Source organism: Nelumbo lutea, chromosome 1 (assembly GCF_056320005.1).
Source record: "Nelumbo lutea isolate HS-2025 chromosome 1, American lotus-T2T, whole genome shotgun sequence".
Classification (NCBI taxonomy): Eukaryota; Viridiplantae; Streptophyta; class Magnoliopsida; order Proteales; family Nelumbonaceae; genus Nelumbo; species Nelumbo lutea.
The window spans coordinates 98,336,280-98,360,767 of record NC_142684.1 but is presented as its reverse complement, the minus strand read 5'-3'; the positions used below and the strand labels follow the sequence as shown (position 1 = coordinate 98,360,767).

General features: G+C 37.5%; 1 protein-coding gene across 2 annotated transcripts in view; it reads left to right on the top strand.

The window, feature by feature from the left end:
* Positions 1-3,084: 3,084 nt before the first annotated feature.
* Positions 3,085-24,488, top strand: part of LOC148876339 (protein MICRORCHIDIA 2-like) — an 86,523-nt gene continuing 65,119 nt past the window's right edge. The window contains exons 1-5 of one of the 2 annotated variants that reach the window (XM_088966642.1): positions 3,085-3,236; positions 3,344-3,443; positions 3,664-3,919; positions 4,032-4,106; positions 19,382-19,416. In XM_088966642.1, coding sequence (XP_088822768.1) covers positions 3,679-3,919; positions 4,032-4,106; positions 19,382-19,416 — 351 coding nt within the window. In that variant the 5' untranslated portion in view covers positions 3,085-3,236; positions 3,344-3,443; positions 3,664-3,678. Of the gene's footprint in view, positions 3,237-3,343; positions 3,444-3,554; positions 3,920-4,031; positions 4,107-19,381; positions 19,417-24,488 lie in introns of those variants that run through there. The other variant, XM_088966641.1, reaches the window with a different exon arrangement.

Genomic DNA, 24,488 nt, shown 5'->3' with positions numbered 1-24,488 from the left:
AAGGGGTTTTAGACATTTGCTTACACATCAGTATGCAAGGAGATGACTGCCCATTTCAATATTGAAATAAGAATACCCCATATTAAGAAAAGAATGAGAACATTAAAACCCATATATATACATGGAAGCCAAGAAGCTGCTCGGGACTAGTGGCTTTGGCTAGAATGAAACCAAAAATCAAATCATAGCTGACCTAGTTGTTTGGGATGATTACATCTAGGTAAATGTGGCTTATTTGGTTTTTTAATTAATATTTAAAATTGGCAACCGGTAATGATGTCATTTACATTGCAGGCCAATCCACTTGCACTATGTGTTAAAGGCAGGGTGATGGAGATGTTTGAGGAGATCCAAACAATTATGGAAAATGATCAACCTATAGGTGATAAGGCTATGGTAGGGTTTGAGTCAATGACTGAATGTAATGTTGATTTTGATGGTGCTAGAGAGGATGACCTTGAGATCAATGATGATGCAACAACCCCACTACTGTTGATGAATTCATTTGTGAAGATGGTACTCAATTAGTCTCCAACAACAACCGTAGGGGAGGTTCCTCAAACTCAAAAAAAAAAAAAAAAAGAGTGCATGGATCAAAACTGAAGCCCAACTAGGACTTTATTGATGCAATTGATAGAATGAATATTACAATGTCAAAAATTGCATCTGCACTTACACTGGAGATTGAGATGGATTTCTTGAACCGTTTATGGAAGGAAGTTATGGACTTGAAAGGGTATGACATTCAGGTCCAGAACACTATCTTTAGGTACCTAGGTGAACATGAGAAGGGAGCAAACATTTTCCTTGGGAGGGACAAGCCATTTAGGGCTTAGATGGTCCTATCCATCATATCTAAGATGACTGCTTTTGGTGGAATGTAGTAGTACCTCTTGTTTTGTTATAAAGTTTAGACAATGGAACTTATTAACACTTCTACCCCTTTTCGTTATAACCAAAATTAGGTTGATGCACTTGCTGATGAAACATATTAACTAATTGGTGGCAGCTATAGTAGTTTTTAACACTTCTTAGTACTTACTTCTATAATGATACTTTTGACTTACTAATATAATGAAACTTTCTTGTCATAACTTTTTGTTTGTAGTATGTCATCATATGTCTGTTGCTTGAAACATATGTATGTTTAATTACATTGTTGATGTCTTATATTCACATCAGTTTGTCCTAATGGTGAAGTGTGTAGGATGAAAAAATCCTATGTTGTGTTCAAGGGGACAAAGGTAGGTGTGTATGACTCATGGCTTGAGTGTCAAAAGCAAGTTGTTGGGTTCAAGGGGAATTCTTATTGTTCATATAACAGTCGAGAAGAAGCTGAACATGTATACTATAAGTATTGTGAAGTAGGGCTGGATATAACATATTCCTCTAAGAAGTTGGTTGTAGGGCCATCCACATCTACAATTAGGCCATATCTGGTAAGAGGCATCATTGAATTCTTTACTGGGATTGTGGCATGGGGGTTGTTTAATTAGCCAAATCATTTGGAAGGTTATATATATATATGTATATATATGAGAGAGAGAGAGAGAGAGAGAGAGAGAGAGAGAGAGATAGATATATTGATAAAGAGAGAGAGAGGGGGGGGGAAGTTGTGTGAGTGAGGGAAAGAGAGATTTTATATTTAGCGGGAACCACATTTTGGATCACTTATATCAGATCACTTATCATTATCATTATCATTATCAGATCAGATTTTATCATCTGTTTCGGATCACTTATAATAGGAACCACATTTTATCATTTGTTCTCATGAGTGAGGGAAAGAGAGATTTTATATTTAGCATGAACCGCATTTTGGATCACTTATATTAGATCACTTATCATTATCATTATCAGATCAGGTTTTATCATCTGTTTTGGATCACTATTTTATCATTTGTTTTCATGTATTTATCCTCTGTTATCATTATGGGACCGGATAAACTGATCTGATCTGATATATTTATATTTATCCTCCGTTATCAGGTCAATTATACTTATCCCTTATACTTTTCCATGATAAACTCATCCAATGAAATGTGAATGGATTGAATAGGAAATGTGAATGTCGACTGTTATCAGGTCTCATTGATTGAACTGTAAATGTGAATGCTGACTGTTATGTTGTCTCAATGTTTGAAGGCTGACAATACCTCCAATGATATGTGAATGGCTTGATTAGGAAATGCGAATGCTGACTGTTATCAGGTATCATTGTTTGAAGGCCGACAGTACCTTTAATGAAATGTGAATGGATTGTTTAGGGCGTGTTAGAATATCTCCTGTTCGAATGAAATGTGAATGGATTGAATAGAAAGGGGAAGGAGATCCAACAAATGAGCTGATATGGAGTGATATGGAGTGATCATTCTCATATTTGTGAACAGATGAGCAGATATGGAGTGATCTTCAACAAAATATGGGTCTCCCCATATAACCTGCATCATCTTCATCTGAGAGAGATCCAACCCAAGTTTTAGTGGCTTCTCTATCACAAATCACAATACTTTCGAAGGTAGGCAAAGTATGTTTCGTGAAAAGAAAATATCTCTTACAAAGCTTCCTGGAATACTAAAAACTAGGTTGGTTTTGAAAAATGCCTAGCTCTGTTTTCACCAAAGCTGCTGTTTTGATGAAAGAATGATAGGATTTATTAGGGTTTCTGGAAGCGTTATCATGTAAATTATCTTACTTGTTGTATTATGTAAGAAGTGAGAAAAAATAAATAAATATGTTACAAATTTACCTAAAGCCTGAACCAAAATGAATTATGGGTTGGAAATTTGTTGGTGTGGGTACCCGTTTCAAGACGTGTAGCTAGCAATCAGAAAAAAAAATTATAAATACAGGGGTTGTGAAAGGAATAGCTTCTACTAGTCAACTAAGGTTTGAAACATGTGTCAACAATGCAAGTTGGAAATGTTACCTTTGAGAAGATAGCCAAACTATCTCAAAGGATTTTAGATACTATTAAAAATGTTTACGTTATGGATATGTAGTGTGTGTTGGGACAGTTATAGACATTTTGGTTATTAAATGAACCGTTTGTTAAACACTGATTCTACTCTTTTGTTGGTCGGATTGAGTCAGATTAGATATCGATGTCAACCAAACGCCAGCAAATTCGTACCCTCATTTTATATCAATTCCAAGCAAACGAAAAGAGTACAAAAATCAGATTAACACGTGAACCGGCATTGCATTCATGAACCGGGATGAGGGCAAAAATGCAGGTACATTTGCATTTGCATTGGAAACAAACGCAGCCTTATGTAATTTATATCGGTTCGGTTCGGTTCGATTTATATATTTATGCGTCCTTTCGTCCCGACAATTGCAGAAGTACATCTTTCTGGGTTTTCTCCAACGATTTTGTTTCATCGCCGCGCTAATTTAGCAGAGAGAAACCTCACAATCCGCGCCGAATAATCGAACAGCAGGTAAACGAAGAAGCCGCAGTCGTGGCTCACAGTATCTGCATATGCAACTTATATGTGTTTCTTTTGTTTTGTCATTCTGAGTTACTGCGTTTTTTTCCCTCTTCAATGCAGTATCTGGATTCATGCATTTGAACCGGCAAACCTTAGCATATGTAAAAATGGGGAAGAAGAGAAAGAACCCCAAACCCTAAACATTGAATTCCTCGTTCTCATGTTTCAGAGCTATTGCTGAGATATGTTGCCAAAACAAGAAAAGGACCCTATTAATTCCATCGCCATCGATAGTAGCGATGACGAAAACGGCATCGGAAATGCGTGTAGAGAGCAGCCATTGCACGGGGAAGGAGTAGAATTGAACAGTCAGGTAATAGTCCCTCTTCCTAGTTCGAGCAATCAGAGCCAAACGTTCTTCTCGGGTAGTTTCTGGAAAGCAGGGGACTATGATGTCGGCCCTACGAAATCAACTCCTGGACCAGGTTTTCCTTCTTTTCCTTCAATATTTTTTTCTGTGTGTGTTTGTGTGTTTTAAATAAAACAAAGTTTTTAGAAATTCTTTGAGCAGTAAGTTGAGATATCTTCACTTGGAAGGTCAACTGGAGCATGCACGCATACACCCCAAGTTTCTCCATTCGAATGCAACATCACACAAGTGGGCTTTTGGAGGTTAGTCTAACTATTTTGCTTTTGGACGTCTATCGTGTGTTTCACAATGATATAATTGCAGGTAGGTTTCGAAGTTGTCGTTTGGAGATTCGACATTTTTTCATTACGTAGTTAACCCATTTTTTAGCGATGTATATAAAGATGACCCGTCAAAAGAAAAAAAATGGAAAGTTTTGAGTTGCTTCAAAGTTTCTTAAATACTTTTCATGAATTTCCAATTCTCGAACAGGCCCAGCTGGTGAAGGAGACTGTTTAAGGGCAGAAGTGGTGGCTCTGATAGAAGGGGTACAGAGGGCAGGAACTATAAACTTGAGGAAATTAATTATACAAGGGGACTCCAAGCTGGTTGTGGCATGGCTCAAGAGAGAGGAAGCTGGGATGTGGAGGTACAATAATGAGAAGAATAAATTTCGATTGGATCACTAGGAATCTGGATCTAAAGCTACAATGCGTGAAAAGAACGGCAAACTCTATGGCTGTGATGCACTAGCCAAACAAGGGGTGGGAAGAAATCAATTATTTTGGGCACAGCTGTAATTTTCATTTTACTTGGAGGGGAGAGATAAGAGAGCTTATCTCTCACCGTATTCTTTGTTTGTACCATAGTCCAATACTCTTTTAACTTTAGTGAAAAGTTACAGTTATTGATAAAAAAATCCAATTCTTGAAGAATAGTAATTTTCCTTCAATTTGAAGATTTTGACCTTGCTTTTGTGGATTGGTATGGATCACTTTTACAGCACCTTATTCCTAATTTGGAACCTGAAGTCTTCATATTGAGTTCCTTTAGTGGCTTGAGTGTGCACTTGTACTGAACCATTTCCCATTTTCAAAGCTGGGACTTCATGATGTGTTGTATTAATTTTACTAGTTTAGATGCTTGCCATTCAACATTATTTTTGATCCATAACAAAACAGAGATTATATTAAAGGATAGGATCAGAAAACCTTATTTCCACGGACATGGTTATAAGGACCTGAACAAAGTAACAACCCAAGGTTGCCCCATATAATAACCTTATTTTCCCAACTTTCTTACTAATTAAACCCCATCTTAGGGTCCCACATATAAAGTCTTCTCTAGCAGTCCCAGCTCTTGCTAAAGCATTTGTGAGGCTATTTGCAGATCAAGGGATCCATTTGAATGGGCAGTTCATGCTGGAAACCATGGACGTTTTCTCTCTTCAAAGGTCAATTGTCCAAGAGTCCAAGGGCTTGAATTTGTCAAACAGAACCACTTCGCTGTTGGCTTTAACCAGTGGTACAGCATTTTTATTTATGTTGTTAAAAGTATTTAATTAATTATGGATTTAAAGATGAACCATAAAAGGCCTGAAGCCTTTTGATATTTTTAGAGTACTACCACCTTCTATACTGAAAAATATTCCAATTAAATAAAAAAAATTTCTAATTAGAACTATCATAGTCTCTAAAATTCATAGTCTGATCTGTTATGAAGATGATTGCATCTGCTCACAGCCAAATTGAAGGTCCTTCCTTTCCTTCCAAATGCTCTATACCAAGTCTTACTATATGATCTTTAATGCCATCATGTGCATGTTCAGTCTTGTAGCCTCATTTTAGCAAATTGATATTGTGATCCTAGGACATACCATACCATTGACTATTGAAGGGGTCTTCTATGATTATAAAGGGCACTACTCAATGCTTGTCTGAATGGGTGGTGTCAAGGTGTTAGCAAAGTGGTTGAAAAATGTGTTTGCTGATAAAAAAAAGTGGTTGAAAAATGTGATGGACGGTGTCATTTTGGAGAGTCAAGGTGCATTTGTAGAGGGAAGGTTAATAGTGGACAGGGTGTTAATAGCAAATGAGCTGATTGATTCTAGATTTAGAAGTGGAAGAGCGGGCTTGATGTCTAAGGTAAATTTGAAGAAGGCCTACAATCGTGTTAATTGGAATTTCTTGGACTATGTTTTGAAGAGGACATCACCTAAAGAATTAGAATGGGATGGGCAAAATGGAGGGGTTCATCTGGACTTTTATGTGATAGGCGAAAACCATTTAGTATCTTCAAAAAAACCATTTAGATTAAAAAGGAAAATTCTATAGAACAGTTGTAAGGCCAGCTATGTTATATGGAGAAAGGTGTTGGGCAGTCAAGAAACATGTCAATAATGAAAAAAAGAGATTAAGGTATTAGAGTGGTTGCAAAAGGAAGATAAAGGTTTTTGGATTTTCAATAATGAAAAGAAGAGATTCAAGTGGATGACTCAAGATATCGAAGTGCAGTTCATCTGGATTAAGAGGGCAGCAAATGGTTTTTCTGATGTTTTAGCAAAGCAAGGGGTGGGGAGAAACCAGTTGTTTTGGGCTCAATTGTAATAGTTTTCTTGTTTGTGGAGAGTTAAGATAGTTTACCTCTCCATACCTTGTAATTCTTTTAAATATTTTTTAATGAAACTCCAGCAAATGGTTTTTCTGATGTTTTAACAAAGCAAGGGGTGGGGAGAAACCAGTTGTTTTGGGCTCAATTGTAATAGTTTTCTTGTTTGTGGAGAGTTAAGATAGTTTACCTCTCCATACCTTGTAATTCTTTTAAATATTTTTAATGAAACTCTGTTATTGATGAAAAAAAAGAACATGTCAAGAAAATGTATGTGGCAGAAATGTGAATGCGAGGATGGACGAGTGGAAAAACTAGAAAAGATAGGATTATAAATGAAGTCATCCATAGGAACCTAGGAGTAGCTCTAATAGGTGATAATGAGAGAGATTAGACTAAAATGGTTTGGGCATGTGTGTAGAATACCACCAATAGAACCAGTTAGAAGTGATTTGTTACACATTGAAGGGGCTAGAAGAGCTTGGGGTAGACCAAAAAGGACATGTGTAGAAGTAGTAAGAAATGATTTAATCTCTAATAATTTAATAGTGGATATAAACTTCATCCAGAGATGGAGAGTTTTTTGTTGGCGACAAGGTGGAGAAAGGTGCTGCTCATGGAAAAGAAAAGATTTCTCCTAGAAGAAATTGGTGGAGGTTCAGTAGTTAAAATCAAAGAAGAGAAGAGATTGTTGGTAGTTATAGGTAGGGAGGCAATAAGCTGGTCCAAAGGTTTCCTTGATGGTACAATTCTTTCCATTACCGAGTTCGGTTGGAAGGGAGAGTTGGTCATCCTTAAGAAAAGTTCTCGGCGGAGAAGAAGATAGTACAAACCTGCTAAATCAAAGATCTACAAAGAAAAGAAGAGTTTCTTGTGGAAGAAGAGAAAGAGAAGAGAAGAGAAGTTGAAAAAGAGAGAGTAAATCAGATTTGGCCGCCCTCTCCATTAGTATTTATACTTTAATTAAAAGAAGAGTACAATGACTAATATGCCCTTATAGGGTGGCTAACACATAAAATTGCATAAAAAACTTAAAAACATCACTCAAAGGGTCTCAACAAGAGTGTTGTAGTCCCCACATCCTATCTAAACAAATAATTAACAAAAATAACTAACAAATCTATACAAAATCCTCAACAGTCCCCCTCAAGTTGGAAGTAAATGTCACACATTCCCAACTTGCGTAGGTCTATAGTTGTCAAGGTGCCTAGGCGTTGTCTAGGCGATGGAATTTGAATGTATAAAATAAATATTCCTACCCCTCTTAAGCTACTTTATTGGTTTTTTATACTAATCAACATACATGTATGCTAGCTATTAGCAATAAAATCATTCGAATAAAACATAAAATGCCATGGATAGCATCCTAGCCAACAAAAATGGCGGAGTGCAGCTAAGAAAAGAGAGAAAAATAAGGGGGTGGAGCCCCTGTTTCATTCCCAACATAAGTTGTCCAAGAGGACGATGTGGATTGTGTTTAAGGGGGTGGAGACCCTATTTCAGGCTAAAATAATGGAGGAGGAGGATTGTTAAAAATAAGAAAGAAGGAATACCGGTGTGGTTTTAGGAAGGAGGAGGAAACGTACATGGAGGTCTTGGACTGAACAATGGAAACTTCTTAGTCCTCGCTTTCTCTTCTCAGCTCTCGGTTCAAAACTCAAAGTCTCAAACCCAAAGAAACTTTCTTAGTTTTAATGTAAAAGAGAATTACTTTAATAAAAAAATGGTAACATACATGGTGTATTCTAATAAAATAAAACAAACCAATAAAATGATATAATACATGTGCACATTCAATATATATATGTATATAGCGCCTAATACAAAAACACCTTGGTGTTGGGCGAGGCGACTTCTAAAAATCGCCTAGTCGCCTATGCGTAGGTCATGTTCAAGCTTGTTCTTTACAACTCCTTGGTAAAGACATCAACTAACTGTAATTCAGAGGAGATATAAGGTAGGTAGACTTTTCTGGTTGTCACCCTTTCTCTTATGAACTGTCTATCAGCCTCAATGTCTTTTGTCCTATCATGCTGAACTGGATTGTGGACAATATTGATTGTAGCTTGGTTGCCACAATATAACATCATTGGCTCCTTTTCATCTATCTTAATTTCACTTAGTAAGGATCTAACTCAAAGTAATTCGAAAACACCATGGGCCATAGATTTATATTTGGCCTCTGTACTTGACCTAGCAACCACTAACTGCTTTTTACTCTTCCATGAAACCAAATTTTCTCCCACAAAGGTGCATACCCTTGATGTGGATCTCCTGGCATTCAAACAATTTGCCCAATTTGCAGTTGTATAAGACTCCAATTATGATCTAAGAATAGAATTCCTCTGCCAGGGTGCTTCTTCAGACTTCTGGTATGCAAATATCCTATCAATGGCTTTCCAGTGCAGAACCCAAGGAACATGCATATACTGACTCACAATACTAACAACATAAGAAATGTTTGGACGTGTCATACATAAATATAGTAGCCGACCTACCACTGATATCTCCCAACATCCTTAGCTAACTCACCATCCAAAGCATTAATCATATGGTTCAGGTCAATAGAAGTATTAGTTGGTTTAACTCCTAGCTTCCTAGTTTCCTGTAGTAGGTCCAAGACATACTTCCTATGAGAGATGAATATACCATGCTTGGATCTTGCAACCTCAATCCCCAAAAAAATATTTTAGTTCACCTAAATCCTTAATCTCAAATTCTTACTGCAGTGACTTCTTGAGTGCACCAGTCTCCCTTAGATATTCCCTGTAACAATTATATCACCCACATGCACAATTAGCATTGACACAAGTGCTTCTCTAATCTTCACAAAGAGAGTGTGATCTGACTGGATCTGTGTATCCAAAATGGATCAATGCCCCCTAAACCTGTCAAACCATGCCTTTCTAGGTGATTGTTTCACACCATATAATGACTTTTTCAGCTTGCAAGCTTTTTCCTCACCAACATTCTCATAGAAACTGGCTGGAAGGTCTATGTATACCTCTTCCTACAATCTAAAGAAATGCATTGTTAACATAAGTTGGAAGAGTTGCCATGAATAAGTGGCTGTTAGAGACAAGAGGATCCGAGCTGAGTTCATCTTAACTACCATTGGTCTGTGTATACCCTTTTGCAACCAACCTGGCCTTGTACCTCTCTATGCTGCCTTCAACCTTGTTCTTTACAGTGAACACCCATCTACATCCAACTATCTTCTTTTCTATAGGAATATCAACTATCTCCCATGTTTGGTTCTTAATCAAAGCATCCATTTCTTCTATCATAGTTGTTCTCCAGTTGGGTTTGGAGAAAGCCTCACTAACATTCCTGGGTATAGACACAGAATCTAGAGAAGAAAGGAAGGCATGGTAGGAGGGTGATAGGGCATTATATGAGAGATGGTGTGAAATGCAATGGGCTGTATACTCTCTTTTCCTTGCGGAGTGCAATGGGAAGATTGAGATCAATTTCGACATCTGTGTTAACATCATCAATGGAAATAGCAGGTTCAAGGGAAGTACTTGGAATTGTATAAGCCGAACTTGGAATCTTGGAAGACCGACGAAAAGTGGCATAGGTTAGTGGAGCATGTGTGGGGTAAACCCTCTTGCATTGGTGCTGAAAGAAATGTGAAGCAGGTTGTAGTGGATCAAGCAGTGGGGCTAAATCTAATGGTGGAGTTGATGGACTAGGTGAAGGAACATGAAGAGGAACAGGTGTAACTGATGGTGGAGTTGATGGACTGGATGAAGGAACAAGAAGTGGAATAGACTTTGAGCACTCATCTCCAAAAAATATGTAGCCAAATCCTTCTCAAAATATTCTCTTGCATTGTCTGATTTAAAGACCTTAATCCTCATTCAAAACTGTGTGAGAACCATTTGGAGCAAAAGGGATTCATGTTTACTGTCTTTCAAACCCCTTCTGAAACCAAAGTTCCAACTTAAGCCATGTTTTGAGAGCAATCCAAATCTAGAAATAGGTTCGGCCTTAAGGTTTGATAAAGAGTAGAGTATAGGGAATTATAATTTAAGTGGCACATCCCCAAACTAGAGGTCTTCCTAGAATACAATTTTGTTCCCACAACCCACATCAAATTGGATAAAATTAAGAAAGGTATGCAATACCTCAAATATTGCTTTCCAAGGGGATGTGAGGCACAAGTTTTGCATCCCAACCATTGTTCTCTACACCATGAACAATGCGTGCACCTTTTTGAAGCAAGGTGCAAAAATACAAAAAATGCTAAAAATAAAAAATGTCAGAAAATTCAAAAAATGCAAAAAATAAAAAAATATTAAACATGATATTAATAAAAAATATGAACTTAAATTTTAAAATAAATGTTTTAAAAGACCTATTACTTAAAATTAAAATACATAAACTGTAAAGCATATTCAAATGGAAATTTAAAAATAAAATCAAACATATAAAACATTTTCAAGCATGTAAAACCCACTATCTCTTTTTTTCCTCAAATGCATTACTTCAAGTAGCTAATGTGATGTAAAACATTTTACATTCCTGATTCTACAAGCTGCCTTTTTGCCACACTGCTCGAGGCAAGGCCAAACAAGTCCATGTTAGGGTCTTAAATTCTTAGTTTTCACACAAAAATAATGATTTTATAATTTTAATTGCTTTTTAAGAAGATATTTTAGTAGGATGAATGAATGAACAACATTACCAAATAGGGGGTTCTTGGAGCTTCGGTGAACGAGTGAAGTGAGCGAAAAAAGCGTTAAACTTTCAAAAGGCGCACGCCTGGGCTGAGGTGCAAGGTGCATCAGGTGCACCAGGCGTGCGCCTTTTGAAAGGGCTGCACCTAGGACTTGGGCGAAGCACCTACCCTAAAGTGCACCTCGCCTGTGCGATTAGGGGCACCTTTTATATCACTAACCATGAATGCTTTCAAAAGCCTTGTGCCATAGTTTGTGTCCTTTTAAGGGAAATCTCCAAAACCACTTTCCTAGAAGAGCTGTATTCCTTTTTTATCACATTTCCAACACCCAATCCTCCTTGCTCCTTAGGTTTGCACACCTATTCCCACATCACCAAATGATATTTCCTTTCATCTCCTAGCTCCCACAAGTAGTCCCTTATCTGTGTTTTTTCCTAGCTGTTTAGCTATTTTAGCCGGGATCCTAAAGGATAGGTAGTAAGTGAGCTCTCACAAGAAGCCCCTCATCATTTTTTCGAGCTGTATAGCTATTTTAACTGGGATCCTAAAGGTGGATAGGTAGTAAGTGGGTAAGTTGGCTAGGGTGGATTTTATCAAGGCTATTCTTCCTCCCAAAGAATTATAGTTTCTCTTCCATAAGGCTAACTTTATACCTACCTTTCCACTATTGGTTTCCAGAAGCTATCTGCTCTTGGGTTTCCTCCCAAAAGCATACCAAGGTAAAATGGGGATTACATCATCTTGCTTCCTACCTCACTCCCAAACAAATAACTTTCCTTCTACCTCCACTCTCTTTCATATAAAGTGGGAACTGCTTCATTTTACTTCCTATTTCACTTCTCACAAACAAATAATATGAAGTCAAATCTGAAGCAACAATAAATCAGAATTTACATTCAACCTATTTGTAATCCAATATATTTACACCAGTGCAAATGAAATTCCTACAGCAAGCAAACTGAGCCTAAGGCTCCATTTGTTTGTAGTGCGATTTCATTTGTACTATGACAAATGCATGGGTATAAAATTTAAAAGAATGCTTTTGGTTCACTTTTTCTTTGGGTTTTAATGTACATCGCTGAAGGTTTCATTTTACTTCGTCTACAATGCAAACACACAAAATTAGGCATAAGCTGAAACACCAACAAACCAGAATATGCACTCAAATTGTTTGCACTGCCATACTTCGCATTGCAAACAAACCAGGCCTAAAGTTTTCCTTTCAAAGGTTCCATTAATGAGCTCTTTCAACCTTGTTACTGGATAAAAGAGGAGTACTGAACTACTGATGCAACACAAACAAATACAAAATCATTAACATAAATTGATTCTTAATGGAATGCATTCAAGGTTGGTTGTGGTAAAGGATTTGGGTTATAACATAATGCTTATTAGGACAAATATCCAAAAGAAACCAAAATAAATAAGAGAGGTGGAAATTTGATAGGGTTACATTTGTACCATTGATGTATCAGTTAGCCAACCCCTGTACTGCTTGCCACTATGTGTAGCCATGATGATAACAGCCTATAACCTTGGCTCTGATGCCAACTGATGTAAGACCAGCTCAGTCCTAGTCCTTAGAGAATGTTGAATGGTCTTATTGATTAGAGTTTTATGGCTGTCGATGGCTGTAATGGGGAGAGAAATTACCTGGAATCACTCACAGGGTGTCTAGAATCATTGAAGGAATAAGAGAGAAAATGGGGAGAGAAAGAAGAGAGAAAATTATCTGGAATCACTCACAGGGTGCCTAGAATCACTCTAGGGCATGGGAATCATTTATAGACTAAACTCATAATAATCCTAGGAGTCAAACTGTTAGACTCATAATAGTCGTAGGAGTCAAACTGTTAGACTCAATAATTCTAGTAGGACGCAAACTAAGCTGTCATATCCTATTTCAATTCAAATAAGACTCAATAACTCTAATCCTACTTATGCATTGACTCTGAAATTTTAATCATAAACAAACTATAACCAGACAAATTAAACCCTGTCCCCGGACTCCACAAAAAGTTGCAAAATGACAAAAATACCCTTGGCATTCAATTCAATCCAAATCCCAAGTATCATCACTATGCCATTTTTTTTTGATAATTATCATTTCCTATCAACCATAGAACTCAAATTCAAGACTGGAGTTGCAACAACTTTTCAGAGACCTAGGATTAGAAAAGTGTTGATGAATCATATTACGTAAAATGCATTGTGGCGAAATATAAAGGGAGAAAAGAAGAAAATTTTCTTTATTGATGATTAGAACATATTGAGCATACACTTAAATAAAAAAAGATGGGAAAGGCAAAACCCTAGAATCTCTCACAATCAGGGATAGACTACATCTTTCTCTTAATCCTAGGATATGACTTTCCTAAATTTATTCAAATATCTTAATCAATCAAATCATATCTTTCTTACTTTGCCGCAAATCCTATCTTTCTTAATTTGCCGACACTCCCCCTCAAGTTGGTGCAAAGATATCTATCATGCCCAACTTTCTAACTTGAAGCTCAAATGGCTGTCTCAACAAGCCCTTAGTTAGAACATCTGCAACTTGCTGCGTGGTTGGTACAAACGGAGTGCAAATTATTCTTTCTTCAAGCTTCTCCTTTATAAAGTGTCTGTCATTCTCAACATGTTTAGTCCTGTCATGTAGAACCGGATTATGAGCAATGCTGATAGCTGCCTTGTTATCACAATATAGTTTCATAGGAAAACTCACTGGTCTCTTAAGATTTGCTAGCACCCTCTTTAGCTAAAGAACTCACACAGTCCTTGAGCCATTGATCTGAATTCAGCCTCAACACTACTTCTAGCAACTACACTTTGCTTCTTGCTTCTCCAAGTAACTAAATTGCCCCAAAGAAATGTGCAGTACCCCGAAGTTGACCTTCTATCAGTGATCGAGCCTGCTCAATCCGCATCTGTATACACCTCAACCCCTCTCTTCTCATTTTTTCTAGAAGAAGAGTCATTTTCCTGGTGTGCCTTTTAGATACTTAAGAATTCGATACACAACTTCAAGATGTTCTCCGTACGGGGAGTGCATTAATTGACTCACCATGCTCACAGCGAAGGCAGTATCACGACGTGTATGTGACAAGTAAATCAATCTTCCTACCAGCCTTTGGTATCTACCCGTATCTACTGAAACCCCATCTTTAACTTCTCTAAGCTTAGCATTAACTTCTATCGGAGTGTCTGATGGTTTGCGTCCACTCATTCTAGTTTCAATCAAGAGATGTAGAATATATTTTCGTTGCAAAACCACAATGCCCTTCTTTGATCTTGCCATTTCCATTCCAAGAAAGTACCTTAGCTGGCCTAAGTCTTTAATCTTGAATTCCTTGGCTAAGCTCTGCTTCAGTTTGCTCATCTCTTCAATATCATCTCCAATCAAGATTATGTCATCAACATAGACAATCAGAACCAAAACCTTGTCTTTGGTGGATCTCTTTGTGAAAAGAGTATGATCAGATTGTCCTTGACTATATCCTTGACTTTTAACGAACCTTGTGAATCTTTCAAACCAGGCTCTGGGAGACTGTTTAAGTCCATATAGAGACTTATTTCTCAGTGAAACTAGGTGGAGGCTCCATATATACTTTTTCTTCCAAGTCTCCATTCAAAAAGGCATTCTTCACATCCAGTTGATTCAGTGGCCAGTCAAAATTAGCTACAATAGATAAGAGTACTTGAACTGTATTTAGCTTCGCCACTGGAGAAAAAGTCTCAGAGTAGTCCACTCCATATGTCTGAGTAAAGCCTTTAGCTACTAGGCGAGCCTTGTATCTCTCCAAGGATTCATTTGAGTTGTATTTCAGAGTAAACACCTATTTACAACCAACAACTGTCTTTCCATCCGACAGATCCACTTTCTCCCTAGTAGCATTCTTTTCCAAAGCTCTCATCTCCTAAAAAAAAAGCTTCTTTCCACTCGGGAACATTTAGAGTCTCCTGGATACTGTTAGGAATGGATACACTAGACACTTGTGAAATAAAGGCACAATATGAAGGTGAAATATTTTTGTAAGATACAAAATTTGACAAAGGATGTTTTGTACAAGACCTAACACCTTTCCTAAGAGCAATGGGAAGATCAAGCTGACTAGAAGAATCAGAATTACCTGGAGGAATGTTTTCAGGAATTTTTGGAGAATTATCATGAATTTCATGATCCAACCTCTGATCAAATTCTTGTTGATGCTGCGTAATAGTGCATCTCCTTTTCTGTGCTAGATACTCCCTTGAATATACAAGGCCTTTATACTATTTTGCACGTATCTCTGTTGTTTCAGTTTTTTCATTTTGAGATGGTATCGCCAAAGGTTGTTCATTGGTAGACTCAACATTTTCAATATTTAATTCATTTGTTTCCACTAATTTTGTATTTTCTGTCTCACTTTCTTTCGGTGACCGGTTGTGAGGAACATCATTATGGACAAATTCAAACATTAAATCACAACCATCTAAAAAACCATCTTTACTAGTGTTGCTCTCCCCCTGAAGATGGGAGTTGCTGTAGTACGAGGTTCCTTCAAAGAATGTGACATCCATAGACACAAACATTATTTTCAAAACTGGATCAAAGCATTTGTAACCTCTCTGATTAGTGGGATAGCCTACAAAAATACATTTATGTGCTTTTGGATCAAGTTTTGAACGTTTAGGATCATGGTTATGAACGAAGGCCACACTTCCAAAAATTTTTTAGGGAATGTTCGTCACTAGCCGAGTGTTTGGAAAATAGTCAGTGAAAACCTGTATGGGTGTTTTAAAACCCAAAATTCGTGTAGGCAATCTGTTAATCAAATAAGTGGCTGTTAAAATGGCTTCTCCCCAAGATACTTAGGAACCTTAGTTTTAAAACTTAGAGCTCTAACAACTTCAAGGAGATGTTTGTTTTTCCTTTCAGCCACCTCATTTTGTTGAGTTGTATTATTACACAAACTTTGGTGTACAATTCCTTTCTCAGCAAAAAAATTCCCTAACACATTGTTAAAAAATTCCTTTCCATTATTACTTCGAAAAATTTTAATCTGAGTCTGAAATTGTGTTTGAACCATGTTGTAGAAATTTTTGAACACAGTTTCAGCATCAGATTTCTCTTTTAAAACGAAAACCCAAGTGACCCTAGTATGATCATCAATAAAAGTAATGAACCAACGTTTTTCAGAAAGAGTTGTTACTCTAGAAGGACCCGAGACATCACTTTGAATCATGGTAAATGGTTTTGATTTTTTATATGGTTGAGACTGAAAAACAACACGATGATGTTTTGCTAATTCACAAGATTCACACTGGAAAACTGAATGATTTTTATTCATGTGTAACTTGGGAAATAGATGCTTTAAATATTGAAAGCTAGGATGTCCTAATCGATAATGCCATAACAAAACTTCACTGTCACTAGAAACAGAGAGAACTGAAACAAGTCTGGCGGTCTTGCCCTCCAAAGGTTGATCCTTTATTAAAGAGGTAGAGGCCATTATCCTGTTTAGCTCTTCCCTGAGGTTAAATCCTGAAATTCACAACGAGAATACCAAAAATTAACTCGACAATTATGATCAAGGGTTAGTTTACTGACAGACGAGATTGTATGATGGGTTAAGAACATGCAGAACATCTTTAAGGTTTAGAAAGGAGAAATAGACATGGTTCCTTTCCCAGCAACATTAGCAAAGGAACTATATGCAATTTTAACCTTTTGATTCCTTGCACAGGGTGTATATGAAGAAAAGAATTGCGAAGTGCCATCATATGATCAGTGGCACCTGAATCTAATATCCAGGAGCCATTAGATTTGGTACAAACAATGGCTGTAGTGAAAAAATTACCTGACTGAGCTAGAGAACAAGATGGGTTAGAGTTTCCTAACGATTGGGATTGAAACATTTTATATAAGTGCTCTATTTGTTCCTTTGTGAAAAGAAGAGACTCTGAGGATGATTGCTACCCTAGATCTGAATTGCTTACTTGAAGCGCGCAGACATCTCCCCCTGACTTGTTGTCACTGCCTGATTTTTTCTTCCAACCCTATGGTTTCCCGTGCAGCTTCCAATAGGTTTCTTGAGTATGCCATGGCTTTCTACAATGATCACACCAAAGCCTTTGATTTCCTCCTCGTCTATCTCCGTCTAAGTCTGCACCTCGGGCCACAAGAGCGGACCCTTCATTCTCTATTTTTGTTTTACTAACATTCTTCAACATCACTTGCCGCCATGCTTCTTCTCTACGCACTTCTGAAAAAACTTCTCTTATAGTAGGCAAGGGCTTTCGCCCTAAGATATGTCCCCGAACCTCATCGAGTCCTTTATTCTAACCAGCCAAGAAGACAAAAACCCGGCCTCTCTCTATCTTCTTTTTGTACCGAGCACTGTCACTTGGACTTTTCCATTCTTCTTCTTCAAATAAATCCAGCTCCTGCCAAACAGCCATCATCTCATTATAATAAGATGTTACTTCATGTTCACCTTGCTGCATCTTCCACATTCGGGTATTCAGTTTGAACAGTTGTGAATGATTGTCCAAATCTGAATAGGTTTCCCTAACAGCTTCTCACACATCGCGAGCCGTCGGTAGGAACATGAATGGTTTTCCAACCACTGGATCCATAGAGTTGATCAATTAGGCGGTAACCATCGAATTTTCAGAACGCCACTGCCTGTACTTTGGATCATCAGTGGCTGGTGGTTTTACTTCATCGTTCAAATAGCCGAGTTTCCCTTTGCCGTTGATCACCAACCGCACGGACTGAGTCCATTTAAGATAATTTTTTCCATTCAATTTGTGAATGGTAATTTGAAGAGAATTCTCAGAAAGAGAAATGGCCGCTGACTGAATACCTCCCTCCGAAGACGTCACACCGCTGGTAGCATCCAAAGAGGCTGAACCAGAGCCAACCATGGCGGCCTTAAAATTCATGATTGAATCCTAAAGCTCTGATACCATGTGGCGAAATATAGAGGGAGAAAAGAAGAAAATTTTCTTTATTGATGATTAAAACATATTGAGCATACAACTTAAATAAGAAAAGATGGGAAGGGCAAACCCCTAGAATCTCTCACAATCAGGGATAGACTAAATCTTTCCCTTAATCCTAGGATATGACTTTCTTAAATTTATTCAAATCTAATCCTTCCTAAATTTATTCAAACCTCTTAATCAATCAAATCATATCTTTCTTAATTTGCCGCAAATCCTATCTTTCTTAATTTGCCGACATGCACAAAAAGTTCTGCAAAATGTCTTAATCAGAAACAAACTAATACATGGTTTATACAGCAAAAGAATACTTGCTAATGAAGATAACTTATAGTTAATAACCATTCTTGTAGAAATTAATGATGCTTCTGATACAAATCAACTTAGAAGGACCTGCCTTTTATGTTTCCAATTTACTCTTTCACTTTCTTATGCCATTGACCACCATTTTGGTATTTCTTGTTTAAGAAAAACCTCTTAAGAAATTCTAACCCTTCTGGTTCCATATATTCCTTTAATGCTTAATGCTCTCATGTAACCATCCTTATTTGATGGTATATCCATGGTTCTTAGGCACAATTAGCTCCATGAGTTGTGGAATTAGATTTGGATATGGATGTTAACATATCAAATGAGAAAAGCTTTTTTGAAGCCCACAGATATTGCTTGACCTCTACTTTGGCCTCCATCAATTACTATCTTTTTCAAATCCTATCTTGTAAAAGAAATATCTTAAACTTGACTTTAAATCGAAGAGTTATTGAATGAACCTCTTGTTTATTAGTACTTTTATATGTTTTTCCCTTGTCATTATACTTTGATATTCATTTTGAAAACAATCCTCTAATTTGGCCATATTGTCTCTAATCTAGTTTTTGCTTGTAATTACTGATGTTACTGAAATCCTTTTTTCTTCTTTGATATACTGTCTTATGTATCTTTTATATATATATATATATCTTTTACATATAATCTTTTATATATATACACTGTTATATATATATCTTTGATATACTGTCTTATGTATCTTTTATATATATATATATATATATATTTTTAAATAACGAGTTGGGAACATGGTTGGATTTTTGTATCTTTTGGTTCTCTGAACACCAGAGATGGGTTATATCTTGGCTGTTCTTTACTTTGATAGCTTTGGGTATTTATGGTCAATAAGTTTATGGCATAGCTTTCATTTGTTTGTTTATCTCTAACCAATTTATTATATAATATCCAAATTTTGTTTCTATTGTTTTGCAGCAATAGCGGAACTTCTGGATAATGCAGTTGATGAGGTAAGCACTATATTGGTATTTTCACTTTTGTGTTGTTGTTAGATTTAATCTATCTAACAATAGATTAAATCTAATAGTAGCAATTTTTAGGGGTTTGTGGCTTGTATTGTAGGCATCTGAGTTGCTCATGATGCGAGATGGGGAGATGTCCTAGGGTATATGTGGTTGGTAAGGAAAGAATTCAGATTTGATATGGTAGAAAGAAGGGGGAAATGGAAGAGTTTCATATTTGAAGCATTGAACAAAATAGAGAAGGAAAAGAAAAAGATTATATGTATAGAGACAAAGAGATGGAGAAGAAAGAAAATGGGAAAAAAAAACTCCAAGAACACCAAATCTTGGCACCCCACAAACTTCAAATTTTCTTTCCATTATTTCTCTTCTAGAAGTTTAATTATGAGGACTATATTTATAAATTCAACATTACACCTTGGATGGTTGGATCTCCTTTTAGACACTCCATTTTAGACTTATAGCTAACCGGAAACAACTTATTGTACTAAAAGGTTAAGGTAAACCCTTATCCAACCTGAAAAGGTACTCGAATATAAGAACTTCTCTCTTTCTCTCTCTCAAAAGACTTGAAATCTTAAAACACTATGAATTCTCTGCAATTTTACAATTAAAGAAAAACAATAAACAACTCCAAGGTAAACTTAAAAATACGGTGATTCATCTCCCTTCACAGACTTATATTTACTAAAGTGGTAGCTAGGACATCTGGGGTTCATAAAGAAAGTCAAAGAGTGGTGGCTAGAAAGCAATCCAACAGTGAAATGGAGTGGAATGAGGTTTCATAAGAAGCTCCAGTATCTGAAAGGCAAAATCAAGGAGTAGAATCTGTTAGAGTTTGGGATATTAGAGGAAAGAAAGCAAATAGTGACTGCACAAATTGAGGATCTGGATGGCAAGGAAGAAAGGGGTTGTCTTACAGAAGAAGATAAGGAGCTAAGATGGAAATTGCGTAAAAAATTAGAGGATTATCTTCTTTAGGAGGAAATAAGTTGGAGACAAAAATCAAGGTGTAAATGGCTGAAGGAGGGGGATAGGAATACCAAATTTTTTCATGTGGAGGCAAGTGGAAGAAGAAGGAATTTTGTATCAAGTCTGGAGATTGAAGGGGTTACAATATCCAACTAAAGAGAAATAGCAGGGGCTTTTGCAAATCACTTTAGGTCTATCTTTAGAAAACCCCTAAATAGTAGGGTGTGGATTGAGGGTATGGAATGGCCAACTTTGCAGATAGAGGATAGGGATTGGTTGGAAAGGAAATTTGAAGTGGAAGAGATAAGGGAGGCGGTGTTCTCTATGGATAGATCAAAGGCACCAGGCCCAGATGGTTTTACGATGGCTTTTTATCAAGATTGCTAGGAGATATTAAAGGAAGATCTTTGGACTGTGTTCGACGAATTCCACTCTAGAGGGGTGATCAACCTATGGCTGAATTACACTTTTATTGCACTAGTTCCTAAGAAGAGGAATGCATGTCACCCAAATGATTTCAGGCCGATCAGCCTAGTCAATAGCCTTTATAAGATTATCACCAAGGTGTTGTCCATCAGAATAAGGAAAGTGCTCCCAACAATTATAGCGGAGGAGCTTTTGTGAAGGGGAGACAGATAACAGATCAGATTTTGATAGCAAATGAGAGCTTGGAGGAGTTTAAGAGATCCAAGAAAAAAGGGGTGATTTGTAAACTTGATTTAGAAAAGGCTTATGATTTGGTGGATTGGTCTTTCTTGATGGAGGTGATGACCAATTTTGGTTTTGGGGATAATTAGTGCAGATGGGTGTTGGGTTGTATCAGGAACTGCCATTACTCCATACTAGTAAATGGGACAGTGGTCGTCGATTTCTTCCCAGCCTTGAGAGGGATTAGGCAAGGAGACCCCCTCTTCCCCTTTTTATTTACCTTGGTAGCTGAAGTTCTGGGGAGACTAATTTATAGAGCAGATTCCAGGGGCTTAATCAGAGGTTGGAGAGTTGGGAGGGAGCTTGTGCCACTCACACATTTGCAATTTGCAGATGACATTATACTCTTTTGTGAAGCAGGGGACCCTAACAGGATTAGAAATTTGAAGCTCACTATACGACTTTTTGAGAAGAGTTGTATAGTTGGGGTAAATATGGGCGAGGGGGAGATCTCTGAGGCTGCTGACATCTTAGAATGTGCAATAGCAAATTGGCCCCTTAATTACCTTGGTTTGCCATTGGGTGATAGCCCTCAGAAATGTGAGTTTTGGGTGCCGGTTGTGGAGAGGTTTGAAAAGAAATTAGCAAGTTAGAAGAAAAATTATTTGTCTCTTGGAGGGAGAACCACTCTAATCAGGTCTATTTTAGCTAACATTCCTATTTACTTTTTGTCAATCTTCAAGATTCCGACAAAGGTGGCTGGTAGATTAGAAAAACTAATGAGAGACTTTCTCTGGGAGTCAGGGGAGGAGAAGAAGGACCATAGGGTGGGGTGGGAGATGGTTTGTAGGAGTAAGAGGGAGGGAGGTTTGGGTATCGGGAACATAAGGAATAGGAACTTGGCTCTTCTAGGGAAATGGCTTTGGAGGTTTTCATTGGAGAAGGACAAACTTTGGGTGAAGATAGTGGGAAGTATTCATGGGGTTGTAACAAATGGATGGGCCTCTAGGATTCTGGCAAGGAGTACAAGAGCATCTCCTTGTAAAGCTATTCAAGCTATTCTACCTTTGTTTTGTCTATGGATCAGGTATGACTTGCACTCAGGCAATATCATTAATTTTTGGGAACATGTTTGGATTGGGGACTCCACCCTAAAAGACCAATTCCTAAGCCTTTTTGCCCTTTCCACTTTTAAAAATGAACCAGTGTCTTCATTCATTATTCCTTTTAATTCTATTTTTGGGGTCGGTTGGAATTTGGGCCTGCAAAGAGATATCAGGGACAGAGCTTGATGGTATCTCATCACTGTTATCCATTCTTGAAAGGGTGTTTCTAGAGCCAACAAAGGCAAATAGTAGAATTTGGACTCTCACCCTGTTTGGTTCTTTCACTTGTGCCTCTTTATTTAGTGCTCTCACACATTCTTCTTCTGACTTGTCTTTCCTTGTTAAAGAGGTGGTGTCATCCAATACCTCCTAAGGTTGGGAGTTTCTGTTGGGAAGCCTTTCTGGAAAGAGTTAACATAGCAGATTTACTTCAAAGAAAAAGACCCAATAGTTGTTTTTGTCCTCACTGGTGTGTCCTCTGTAAAGCTGATGGTGAGTCTAGATACCACTTACTAATCTCATGTCGGTTCACTAACATAATTTGGGAGTGGTGTACTTCTTTGTTTGGGTGCAGGTGGAACCCCCCCCCTTCGAATGTGCAAAGCCTATTCACATTTATGCCGATTCGGCCAACAAAAAGGGCCAAGTTTATGTGGAGGTGTATGAGGGCTGTAGTCTGTTGGACTATTTGGGAGGAGAGAAATTCACGAATATTATTTACAGATAAGGAGAGAAGTTTGGAAGCAATGCTGGAGGTCATCCACATTAGGGTTATACATTGGCTGAAAACCTTGGCTCTGTTCGCAGAATTCTCAGTTGACGAGCTGCAAAGAAAGTGAAAGGTGATAGCAAACTTGCTTCAATGAGGAAGGCCTCAAATGTTTGTTGGATCCCCCACCCCATGACTTTGTTAAACTGAACTTTAATGGCACCAGCTTGGGCAATCCAGGGCCATCCGGAATAGGAGTAATAAGAGATGAACAAGGGAATCTGTTAGCTATGTATTCTAGACCAGTTGGGGTGGGAGATTCTTTGAGAGTTGAGATTCTTGTAGCTCTTGAAGGGGTACAAAGAATCAAGGATATGCATATTAACAAGCTGATCATAGAAGGAGCTTTTGAAGTGGTGGTAAACTGGCTAAAAGAGGATAGTCTTAGACTTTGGAATTACAGTAATGAAAAGAGGAAATTTAAGTGGCTGACTAAGGACATGGAAATCCAATACAAATGGGTAAAAAGAAGTGCGAACTCTTTGGCAGATGGTCTAGCTAAACAAGGAGTGAACAAACATTCTATTTTTTGGGCTGTCTTGTAATTTTTGTTCTTTTGATGTTTAATGGTTGTTCTTGGGAGCTAAGATTGTTTAGCCTCCTTGCCCTGTAATTTTCTCGTATTTTTAATATTAATTCAATCCATAGTTATTGATAAAAAACGGTCATAACTTTTCTAGATTTATTAAAGTGACAAGATGTTGATCTTATTTGGAGGGTAATTGAAAAACATTCTTAATAATGTCAAACTTAAGCAAAACAATAATTCTAGAAACTTTATGACAAAACTATTTAAACTACTGACCTTGTCAATGCACCAAAATTGTAGACCTATTAATCTGGACCTCCTTATAGATTGCTTAAACTTGTGGGACTCAGGAGCTTGTTAGGAGCCACCTAACTCGGAAGCTCTCTTTGAGGTGAAGCTCTTGCTCCTACAGAAAATTATGTAGAGAAAATGAAGGGCTAAGATCAGAACCATTCCATTTATTGGGCATTGATGACTTTTTATATTGAGCACAGGATTGAGCAACAGTTTTGATCTTATTGCTTTTGTTGTAACTAACTGCTGACATAGACTTCTAGAATGTACTTGCTTGTTAGGAGGCAACGGGTGCTTGGTGGTGGACTTAGGTGGAATTTTGGGGAATAGATTCATCGGACCCGGAAAAAACAGAATAGATTCAAAGAAGTTAACATCAAGGCACACAAAGGAATGTCGAGAACTGGGGTTATAACACTTGTACCCTTTTTGGGTTCGAGAATAGCTAAGGAAGATACACTTAGTGGATCATGCATCTAATTTGTCCACTCCTGGTCATTATGAACAAAACATACACACCCAAAAACCCTGAGAGTAAGGGGAAAAGGAGACAAGGTAGGAAGCAAAGTGGTGAAAGGAGAATGACCTTCAAGGATGGGTGTGGGCATCCGGTTAATGAGGAAACGCGGTGTAAGCACAACATCACTCCAAAAATGTTTGGGTACATTCATATGATGCAAAAGGGATCGAGTAGTTTCCGAAAGATGGCGGTTCTTTCTCTTAGCCACCTCATTTTGCTGAG